Here is a 12,063-nt window from a genome sequence, read left to right as displayed (position 1 = left end):
TTTGATATAAAACTAATGTAAATCAACAATAAAGATCTTTCATGCTTTATTTATATCCTGTCTGTCTGGGTTTTTTTGTGTGTTGATTTCAAATATCTACAGTGCATCTCAGAAACTGCTTGCTGTACCATTATTTAGTCTTGTGAGGTCAGTGTTTAAATGTTTAATTTCTGTTTGTTTTTATTTTTCAGCTCTTTTTTTAAATTCTTATTTAACTCTTCTTTTACCTATCAAGTCAAGTCTGCTTTATTGTCAATTCTTCCACATGTACAGCACATACATACAGAGAATTGAAATTATTGAAAATGCGTTACTCTCAGACCCTTGGTGCATACAGATAACACTAACAGTAGAGCATAAAAATACAGATAGATACAGATTAAATATAAAATACAACTATACAAATAAGGGCATATAAAAAAAGGAAAAAAGTTAGATAAAGCAGCACAAGGCACATGGCAGATAGAGTGCAAACCAGTGAAGTAAACAAACAGTGCAGATAAAAAGATTGCAAATGAGCTTATTCAGTCTGATTAAAGTGACAAAGAGCTCAGAGAGCAGTTCTTTATTTAAACTGACTGAAGAGGTAGTTGAATGAGGTAGTGAGCAGACCAATCCTACACAAAGTGTCTGGTGCAGGTCACAGTTTGTTAGTGGGAGGGGGGAGTGGAAGGACCTGGGGATGTGGGAGCTGGGAGAGGGGGGTAAAAGAGGGGAGAGGGTTCAGAGTTCAGTGTTGCCTAGGGCAAAAGAGGGAAGTGGGGCAAGGTCAGTTATCTGATGAATGAATCTGTGCTTCAGTCTGCTGGCCCTTTGCAGGCACCATACCACACAGTGATGCAGCTCGTCAGAATGCTCTCGATGGTGCCCATGATGGGGGCCGGGGCTCTGGCTCTTCTCAGTTTGCAGAGGAAGTAGAGAGGCTGCTGTGCTTTCTTGGCCAGTGCTGCGGTGTTGTCGGTCCAGGAGAGGTCCTCTGTGATGTGCACACCCAGGAACTTGGTGCTGCTCACTCTCTCCACAGTCACACTGTTGATGGTCAGGGGAACATGCTGAGATTGTGCACTCTCCTGAAGTCAACAACAATCTCCTTCGTCTTCTCCACATTCAGAGAGAGATTGTTGTCACTACACCACCCGGCCAGACGGCTCACCTCGCTCCTGTAGTTTGTCTCATCTCTGTTGCTAATGAGACCCACTACAGTTGTGTCATCCACAAACTTAATGAATAGGTTGGAGTTGTGGGTCAGCAGAGTGAAGAGGAGGGGGCTCAGCACACATCCTTGGGGGGCCCCAATGTTCAGTGTGTTGGTGCTGGATGTGTTACTGCCGACCTGTACTGACTGAGGTCTAACAGTCCAACAGCCAGTTGCACAGCGAAGTGTTAAGCCCCAGCTGGACCAGTTTGTGAATGAGCTGTTGAGGGATGATTGTGTTGAATGCTGAACTGAAGTCTATGAGCAGCATTCTGATGTATGAGTCTTTTTGTATAGATGTGTGAGTGCTGAGTGGAAGGCAGTGGCGATGGCGTCATCGGTCGAGCGGTTGGACCAATAAGCAAACTGGAAGGGGTCCAAGGAGGGCAGTCTTGATTTGGTGCATGACTAGCCGTTCAAAGCATGGGGTACAAAGCACACCCTATGGGTGTAGGTTTGATTTTGACATAGGCAGGGGCATAAAATCATTTTTGCATTGATAGACTTTTGACCACAGTTTTGTGTCATCTAAAGGGTTTATTTATAGCTATGGTAGCTAACATTCATAAAGAGAGCTTTCTTATGTTAGCATATTCATCAGACAATAACTGTCTGGTGAATAATAATTCTTTGGATTGTTTACTCAAAAGAGAATATAGGCCTAGCAAAATATAACTTACTTAATTTGTGTTTTTCTGCTAGCTAAATTTCACATACATAAAAATTTACTGTCTCTAAACCTTCATTTATTATATTATACAAATGGTAATCAATTCGCCAAAAAAAAAAAAATAAATAAATAAATTTTTAATTTTTTATATAATTGGTAATTGGTAATTTCCTTTGTTTGTTTTTATAACTGTACTGCCTTAATGGTTTGATGTTTTGTACTGTTTAAGAAAGAAAGAAATATTTCACGCTCCAAAATCCCGGTCTGAATAAAAAAATTCACGAACCCGCTCCAAAGTTTCGATCTAATCAAATGATTTGCGGTACATGCTCAAAGTTCTGATGTGAATCAAGATTTGTGATACATGTGCTGAAGTTCCATTATGAATCAAAAGATTCGTAAACCTTCTCAAAAGTTCAGATCTAATTAAATGATTCAAGATACAAACTCCATAGCCCTGCACTGCGTTCCATTTGGAAGGGCTCATCACAATGCCCCTCTGGAGTTAGAGCTTCGAAGGAATGAAGGGTGCAGGGGTCAAAAAAGCTCTTTTAATGGGAAGATCAAGGAGGTGCCTTCATTGCACATTTTTCTGTTATGCCAAACAACTTCCCTGTGCAAAGGATCATGGGGACCTGAAGTGTCCATCAGGTGTGCCCTTCGAAATCCTTCATTCCGAAAGGCCCTTTGAAGTGGTTTTGAGCACTTCGATTAGGAATGATCCTTCAATATGGCGACATGATTGTTTTCACTATATTTCACTATATAATTCCCATTTGGAATACACCACTGATCTACTGTAAATAATGATTCAAGAACCTCAAATGATTTGCGGTACACACTCTGAAGTTCCGATCTGAATCAAATAATTTGTGAACACCGATAATGATTCGCGAACGATAATTTCAGATCAGGACTTCGGAAGTGCGTTTCACGAATCATTCAATTTGACTGATTGTCTATGTGAATCAAGATTTGTGATACATGTGCTGAAGTTCCATTCTGAATCCAAGTATGGTGACCCATACTCGGAATTCGTGCTCTGCATTTAACCCGTCCAATGTGCACACACCCAGCAGTGAACACACACACACCGTGAACACACACCCAGAGCAGTTTTGTTGTTGGATGTAATAATGAATATAGCAGTCTTCATTTACTCCCAACATCTGAGTCGCTGAAGACGCAGTGGATTACTTTTGTTTTGTGAAGGGAATGTGCCCCAATCTACCAAAATGTGTCTATGTTCGCATAAATCATTCGTGGTCCAGCTTTACCTCCAGAAGAAGTGAGTATATGTTTTTTTTTTTAATGAATCTTTGCAAATCGCCTTTCCTAATAACGTGCTAGTTAGCAAGTTTGATAATGAATGCAGCTGAAGTTTACTGTCTCTCAGAGAGTGGCTCGGAAAAGAGGGGCAGGGTGGGCAGAGCTCATTTGCATTTAAAGCGGCATGCAAGAAAACAGGTCGCTTTGAAAAGAGCTGTTTTTGACAGGGTAAAAACGGTGTTGGTTTACACTACCTGTCATGCCCCCTGGGCTGATCTGTCAGTTTTTCCCTTATTTTGTGTCTGTGTTTTGTGTGTGTGTGTGTGTGTTTTGAGCAACTGGGATGGTGCCCCCCAGTGTGGGAGTTGGTGTCCTACGCAGATTTCTCCCGCCCACCTCCCGTTTTGTTATTTCTCCCAGGAAACTCCCGTAATTTGTATGGCCCTACCTCGTTATATGAATAATCACATCAATACATTATCCCAAGGTTGTCCAGTTGCCAGATCTTGTATGAAACGCATCCTTCTCACACAGTAGATACATCATACAATTTTGAACCCATTTGTGACCTCAACCTGGCAACCTACAGCTCTGTTGCGCGTTGATATCTGCGCAGGTAGACGAGGGAATTTGAATCAAGCATCACTAAAAATGGCATTAGAAAGCTCAGGTGGTGCTACGGTGAAAAAAACTTAATATAGCTGCAAATATAACAACAGCTGGTCGGAGGATTTTAATTTGTTATCACGAAGCAGCATTGACAATTCCCACGCTTTTTGCAAAGTATGTCGCACTGATTTCAGTATCGGACATAGTGGGAAAAACGACATAACGCAGCACAATAAATCCCAATGGCACAATCACGCTGTGGAGGGCAAAAAGGGGCACATCCGCGATTTTCAAACTTTATCTAAGTCTGCTACTATATAATTATAATTCTGCATGTAAGAAAACACTAAGAAACGCCTTCATGTTAAATACATGAAGTAGCCTACTTTACCTCATGTATTTAACATGAAGGTGTTTCCTAGCGTTTATAACATGAAGGTGTTTCCATGTAACTTCAAGTACATGAATTTCTTGTTACATGTGTTCCACATGCACCACATTGTTTCCTTTTATGTAATATAAAAATTTGTTATACTATAAGATAAAGAAAAAAGAAACATGAATAAGTCTCATTTATCACAATAATTCTTATCAATAATTATGTATTATGTAGTTTTACTTATGTGTATTTAACTTGCCTCTGATTATGTTTAAATGAAAACAGAAGGAGGCAGTGGTATCCTATTTCATCTTATATACAGTGAGGAAAATTGCAGTAGCCAAGGCGAGCTGACTGATGTTATCAAGTACGCTGCTGTTTGCAGAATTACCGTGTCATCCCGTGTCCCGGAAGTTCGCGGAAGATCACGATTAGGAGTAGAAATGGAATAAGGAGTACCGAGGATGCAAGTTTTGGGTACTTTGTATTTGAGAAACGCGCACAGACCTACGTCACCAGACTATTCGCCTAATCTTGACCAACATGGAAACACAGAAAGCAACAGGTCTGGGGGGAAATAGTTCTCGTGGAAAAAAAGTTCCTGGTACAATTGTTCCGGGTAATTTCGGTGGAAACCCAGTATTGGATCAGTGTTGGGTGCTGTCTTGTAACTGGGTTTTTTTTTGTTTTTTATTTTGTTTGTTTTTGGATTGTTTTTTGTTGTTTATAAACTGACTTTGGCACCTGCAAACTAAGACCACTTCTGTATCTGAACTTTTGAACTTCGTACTGGCACTACCATTGAGAAATTATAGTATGTTATAGACTGTTTCATTTAGACCCTAAAGAATAATATCAACTTGTGGAAAATGGGCATCCAATGACCCCTTTAAGACCTTTATTATCCCTGTTTTAAGAAAATAAAATAATATGTTAAAGTTTACAATGCACTGTATACATTAGTACAAAACAAAGCAAACTAACAATGTTAATATTTTTAAAAGTTTTTCGAACTCTAAAATGAAACTCTGGACCTTGGTGGAAAATGTGGATTTAATTTTGTTATATTTTATGATACTCTGGACCTTTGGTGAGAGCGTTGCCGTTAACAAGCACAAGGTTTGGGGGTTCGATTACCCGGGAAACACATGATAGGTAAAAATTGGATAGCCCTGAATGCACGGGGAAGTTCTTTGGATAAAAGCGTCCTGCTAAATGAATAAATTTAATTATACAAATGTGGCACAAATTTAATTTAATTATACAATACAATAAATTTAAGACCTTTGTTATCCCTGCTTTTATAAAACAACAAAACAAATGTTTTAAATATGCTTCAAAAGTAAAATTCACCAGGATAAAAATAAAAAAATTAAAAATAATTCTCATCATTCTGACAGGTTTGCCAAAGATCGGAATGCGGAAGCTTGTGATTGGTTGTTTGGGCCACGCGTCACTGAAGTTCCGCTCATTCCGCTCTAGGTGTTTAGAATTTTTTTTTTTTTTTTATTTTGTATGGGAGTGTCGTTGTTTAATCATCTGTGTTCTTTTTCATCAGAGGAATCTCAACGCATTATGGGGACGATTCTGAGAGCGCTTACTTTACTGACTTTATCATGTCTGGCCGAGGCCAAACAGAAAGACTTTTACTCGTTTAAGGTGGTGAACAGCAGAGGGAGGTTAGTTTCTCTGGAAAAATACAGAGGATCGGTGAGTCTGGAGAAATCAGCTCTAATGCTGCAAGCGTAAGATGCAACTAACGTGCATGTAAGAAAACCCTAATACTAATGTTGCATCACTGTGGGCTTTTCTCATGCATGCTTTAATGGTGTTGTAAGATTCCCCCACTTCTAGCATTTCCCATAATAAACTACTAACCAGGAGACTGGAGTTCGGCTTCATTCATTCTGTGTCTACGTGGCAGCCTATCTCAACTCCTGCTGTGGATTTCAACGGTATGGTTAGCTATTTATCAATGTAACGGAACACCTCGGAATAACTTCCATAAATATTAACATACATTGTTGGATTGTTCTGAGACAAGTATTGCACATGATTCGAACTGATTTTGAGTGTACGTGAACTGCTGATCAGCATTGTTTTTTGATAACATTCTAAGTTATTTTAAAGTTTTACATACTATAATTTATAGCACTATGGAAGGGCTCGTACTTCACCTTTTCATAAAAAACAAAAAAACAAAACAAAACGTAATTTATTATGCATAAATATTTGGTAGTGTGGTTGCACAACTCATTTTGAGTCACTAGGTGTCAATGTTGAACAACTTTAAAATGCTGTTCTTAGCTCCATGAAATCTCTAAACAATCAACAACCGTTTTATATTATATTATATTATATTATATTATATTATATTATATATACTAAAGATAAGGAATTGTTTGTTATTATTATGTTATTTGTTTTTTTTTTTTGATAGTTTTTTTGTTGTTGTTTTTTTTAAACAATTGGTTTATTTTGTTTTATTGAAGTAGTTGTTCCAAAAAAGAAGAATTTTTTAATATGTTGTTTCCCTCTGGCCATCCAAGATGTAGCTAGAGTTTGTTTCTTAATCAGAGATTTGGAGAAATGTAGCGTCGTAGAAATGTAGCTGACAGAGAGAGAGAGAGTCTGTAAGAGTGTGAGTGTAAGTATGAGTTTTTGTGTTTCTGCTCCTGCCATTCCCCACACAAGGTTGTAGCACTTTAAAATTCATGAAATGTGATCTAACAAAAGTAATGGGCAAATTGCATTAATTTACCATATATGCTGTTTATATTGCTTGTAATTGGGATAAAGTAAACATCTAATGAGTATTTTAACATATCATATTTTAACGTGTTTGAACTAAAACCACAAAAAACTGCAGTGGGTCTACCAGACCCACGAACACTGGTCTGGAGTAACAAAAATATGAAACATCATACAAGGGTAATAGAGGGGAAGTCGTAGCCTAGTTGTTAGAGAGTTTGACTCCTAACCCTAAGGTTGTGGGTTCGAGTCTCGGACAGGGCAATACCACGACCTGAGGTGTCCTTGAGCAAGGGCACTGAACCCCCAACGCTCCCCGGGGCGCCGCAGCATACATGGGTGCCCACTGTCTGGGTGTGTGTTCACGGTGTTGTGTGTGTGGTGTGTGTGTGTGTGTGTGTGTGTGTGTGTGTGAGTGTGTTGGGGTGTTCACTGCTGTGTGTGTGCACTTTGGACGGGTCAAATGCAGAGCACGAATTCTGAGTATGGGTCATCATACTTGGCTGTATGTCACTTCACTTCACTTAATATGACTACCCTTACTACCAGAACTGCACCACTCCTCCTCCTACCACTACTGTGTTTTTTTTAATATAAATAAAAAATTCTGTCTCAAGTAGCTCATTACGTGCAATCAGTCGTTCTTTTAAGTGCAGAAGTAGTTGCAGAAGTAGTAAGCCACTAAAATAAATGTCAATTTTAACACTACCCAATGAATACAATGATGAAGTGTTTTTTTTTTTTTTTTTTTTAAACACAGCAGGCTTAATGGAGGTGAGGTGTTTTTTTAATCTGTATCAGAAGAGCTGGTATTATAGTTCAAGGGCTGATCAACAAAATCCTTGTCACATGTACTGTACATTTGATTATCATTAAGAAGGAAGTGGAGAGGTAAAACAGAGACTCAAGGACAAAGAGAGAGTGAGACAGAGTCCCATTAATGACGTCACAATGTCTCTTCACTCACCAGTGACTCAGAGCTGCTGCAGATTGACTCTAATGGCTTCATTTGGCTTTTAGAGCATATCTGGTGTTCACGGTCAAACAGAGTCAAAAAGCTTTATACAAAGTTTAACAAGCAGAGACCCTGTGCGATTATGATCATAAACTCTAAATCTGATTCAGGGATAACTAGAATGAAAGGAAGCAGGAAGTACATCAGAGGGCTGCTGAACAGCTGTTTAAACTATCTATCTATCTATCTATCTATCTATCTATCTATCTATCTATCTATCTATCTATGCATCCATCCATCCATCCATCCATCTATAGTCATATATGGTGTATGATGTTCTTGATGTTACTGTGCTGTGTTTGTAGGTGTCACTGGTAGTGAATGTGGCCAGCGAGTGCGGTTACACTGACGAGCATTACAAAGACCTTCAGCAGCTGCAAAAAGACTTCGGTCCGTTTCATTTTAACGTTCTGGCCTTCCCCTGCAACCAGTTTGGCCAGCAGGAGCCCGGCAGCGATAAAGAGATCGACAGCTTTGTGCGGCGGGTCTACGGGGTTTCCTTTCCCATCTTCAGCAAGATCGCTGTGGTTGGAATAGGGGCCAATAATGCTTACAAATACCTCGTGGGTGAGTGGAACAGGCCTGATGATCGTGAGCTCCCAGCTAACAAAAATAATATGCTCTGAGGATGTTCCCATAAAAACGTTATTTCTGAACTGTTCTGTTTATGGAAAACTTTTAAGTTTTTTAATGTTTTAAAAACGTTTTTTTCTTGGTTGTGCAAACGTTAGGCCCCGTTTACACTAGTGCGTTTTCATTTTAAAACGGCATTTTAGAATGAAAATGATCCTCGTTTACATTGCCGTTTCTGCTGCGTTTCAGAAACAATCTCTACACAACCGAAAACGCATGTTACATGACCATTCATGCATGTACAACCATAGATATGTATAGGTAGATTCCCTATTATTTAAATGGTCTACTTGCTTGGAGTGGTTGAATGGGGATTCTACCCATACATATCTATGGGTAATATCTTTGGGTTGATGTTTTTGTTTGATGTTTTTTTTTGAGCAGATGTGGGGGGAAACGCCATTGTTTTCAAAAGTCTCAGTTTTGGTCCGTTTACACTGAGGCCCTGTCCACACGAACGTGGTTATTTTTAAAACCGCAGCTTTTTTACGTGGTTTGGCCATTCGTCCACATGCAAACGCAGCGCCAGGTCACTAAAACCGAACATTTTTGAAAACTCCTGCCTGGGTGAAGATTTTCAAAAACTCCAGTTGCAGGGTTATCGTGTAGACAGCAAAACCGGCGTTTTTGGCTTGTTTTTTGGCTTGTGACGTGGAACCACCGTTGTTATCTAAGCTTTTTGGGGATTTTTTCTGGCTAAGATGGCTTTATGGTTGAGATTATATTGCCACCTGCTGGCTTGGCATGCTCTTGACAATGCATCATAGCATGCTTTTGCATTTTCATGTGGACGGAGATTTTTTTAAAAACGGAAGAAGAGAAAACTCTGTTTGTAAAAAAAAAAAATACGCGTGTAGGTGTGTACATGGAAACACAACCCCAGAGTTTTCTAACTAAAATGGGGTCTGCAGCATTTTCAAAAGTCTCAGTTTTCGAGGGTTGAAAATGCCGGATTAGTGTAAAAGATAGGCATAACCGTAGCAAAAGTTGTGTTTTAAAACGAAAATGCACTAGTGTAAACAGGGCCTATAGAACGTTCCAAATAACGGTCAATTTTGTCATTTTTTTGCATTAGAATGTTACTTTTGAATGATTTCTTTTTAAATAATGTTTTGAGAGTGTTATTAAAGACCAGATAACTTTAAAGGAACATTCTATTAACAAAAACCTGAAGAACATTTGTTCATAGCTTTGACAGAACCTTGCCAAAACATTTCCTGTTTGCTAGGTTACAGTTATATCAAAAAGTATTTAAACACTTAAATCACACTTCAAAATGTCTGAATGTCATTGCATTAGATACAAAATATCAAAGTGTTTCCACTCAAGTGCCCACAAATGGTTCAACTGCAATGTCTCATCCTTTTGTGATGTAACAAACAAAGTGCTTGAGGAGGTTTTTAATTTTCACACAAGGTCACAGTCTAGTGGCTTATTAATTTGACATGTTGCGCTCTCATCCATCACACTCTCTTATAATTTCAGAGGCGTCTAGGAAAGAGCCGACCTGGAATTTCTGGAAGTACCTCATCGACACTGATGGCAAAGTTGTTGACGCGTGGGGTCCTGACGTCTCCGTCAAAGAAATCCGCCCACGGATAGCGGATATGGTTCGGAAGCTGATCATTAAGAGGAAAGAGGAGCTTTAGTCCTTTGATTCTTCTTCAGCTCTGAAAACTGTAGACACTCAGACCTCAGAAACAGATCTCTTTGAAGAAACACATGCTAATTTAGGCCTATTCAAAGCACGAAGTGTGGGATTACACCAGCAACCCACTTTAAATGAGCCTATATTCTATCATCCACTTCTTCAGCTTCGTTGCATTAGTTTGTTTTCTCTCCACGTTTATAAAGAGAATCACTGAAAACTTGAGTGATAAAACACCACTTTTATTAACAAACACTTCATGCTTAATAACATACCTCATGCTATGTCTAATAGAGCTACACAAAATCATCATACATGAGCAATATGATGAACTGCTCCTGGAGTAGAAATGTTTATTTTATACTCCTGTTATCATTTTTATTTCTGTGATCTCTCTGAAATCTGTTTTGACCCTGTTATATTTTAGTTTGGTGGCTCTATTAAAAGTTTTTTTTCTTAAGTTTTGTTTGTTTGTTTATTTACTGAAAAATTAATTAAAACATTAATCTATTTTTATTTATTTTTAAGAAAACATGAGTGGTGGTGCTCACATTTGTGTGTATGTGTAAAACTAAAAAAATGTATGTTTATATATTTAAAAAATCATAATAAAATTAATATATCTTAATATTTTTTCTGAAGAAAATATGAGTGGTGCTTGCGCATGTAAAATTAAAATGATTATTAAAATTAATGTTTAAATGTTAAGAATTAATAATAAAAAAAAATATATATCTTCATATTTATCTGAAGACGATGTGAGTAGTGTTATTAAAGTTATTGTTTAAATATTAATTAATAAAAAATTAATATATCTTAATATTTCTCTGAAGAAAAATGTGAGTGGTGGCACTTGCCCATGTAAAACTAAAAATTAATTATTAAAAAAAAAAAAAAAAACATTTTTTAAATATTAAAAATAATAATAAAAATAATTCTTAAGAAAAATATTAAAGCTTGACTTGACCTGATGCTTTTAAAACATTAAGCATAACCTTGGGTGTTTTAAAAGTAAGATAAAAGAGGGTCTAATGAGTGCACATTTCAATTTCATAACATTTTCACATATTTTTTCCGAAACAGCTGCAACTTTTCTTTTATAGTCAGAAGGTACATTCAAAAGCAAAATATTGTAAGACATGTCCTTCAATCGTTTTTTGCAGAGGTTTGGAGGACAAAATCTCTTTACAATTCCTATTTACACATTCATGGCATCCTCTAAATCATCCTCTAAAGTGATCACCGTGACTTTGCAGCAACTTTCAAACATTTCATTAAAATGTGCTTAGTGTGTGGAAACCAAATAAAGAACAGCAAAAGAACATAATTATGGAGATATAAGTTGCAACAGTTAAATTTGTAAATCCTATTTTCACTTACAATTGCTAACATACAACATTTAAGAGGATCTAAATAACCTTGGAACATATTTAAGTAATTTAGTATCTGAGATAATTAGTGTTGCTTGTTAATTCAAGAACAATTATTATTACACATAATCAAGTTAAAGGAACACTCCACTATTTTTGAAAATAAGCTCATTTTCCAACTCCCCTAGAGTTAAACATTTGAGTTTTACCGTTTTCGAATCCATTCAGCCGATCTCCGGGTCTGGCAGTAGCACTTTTAGCTTAGCATAGATCATTGAATCTGATTAGACCTTAAGCATCTCGCTCAAAAATGACCAAAGAGTTTAGAGAGATTTTTTATATTTAAAACTTGACTCTTCTGTACAGTAGTTACATTGTGTACTAAGACAGACGGAAAATGAAAAGTTGCCGATATGGTTAGGTACTATACTGCCGTACTATATTACCCGGTGTGTAATAATATTTCAAGGAATTTTGCTGCCGTACCATATTACGCCAGCATTTTCCGGCTTTAAAATGCAGAG

General features: G+C 37.6%; 1 protein-coding gene across 1 annotated transcript; it reads left to right on the top strand.

Annotated features, from left to right (window-relative positions):
• Positions 1–5,678: 5,678 nt before the first annotated feature.
• Positions 5,679–10,610, top strand: LOC109084834 (glutathione peroxidase 7-like). The gene is made up of 3 exons (XM_042751064.1): positions 5,679–5,832; positions 8,194–8,455; positions 10,007–10,610. The coding sequence occupies exons 1-3, from the start codon at positions 5,698–5,700 to the stop codon at positions 10,168–10,170; spliced, it is 561 nt and encodes a 186-aa protein (XP_042606998.1). The 5' UTR covers positions 5,679–5,697; the 3' UTR covers positions 10,171–10,610.
• Positions 10,611–12,063: the final 1,453 nt, after the last annotated feature.

This window comes from Cyprinus carpio, chromosome B23 (genome assembly GCF_018340385.1).
Source record: "Cyprinus carpio isolate SPL01 chromosome B23, ASM1834038v1, whole genome shotgun sequence".
Lineage (NCBI taxonomy): Eukaryota > Metazoa > Chordata > Actinopteri > Cypriniformes > Cyprinidae > Cyprinus > Cyprinus carpio.
The sequence above is the reverse complement of the archived record's forward strand: the minus strand, read 5'-3'. Positions and strand labels throughout refer to the sequence as shown.

Coding starts and splice junctions, on each gene's coding strand:
- LOC109084834 (XM_042751064.1), top strand. CDS start 5,698: ATGGGGACGATTCTGAGAGCGCTTACTTTACTGACTTTATCATGTCTG. Junction 5,833..8,193: donor TGGAAAAATACAGAGGATCG/GTGAGTCTGGAG, acceptor CTGTGTTTGTAG/GTGTCACTGGTAGTGAATGT. Junction 8,456..10,006: donor TGCTTACAAATACCTCGTGG/GTGAGTGGAACA, acceptor TTATAATTTCAG/AGGCGTCTAGGAAAGAGCCG.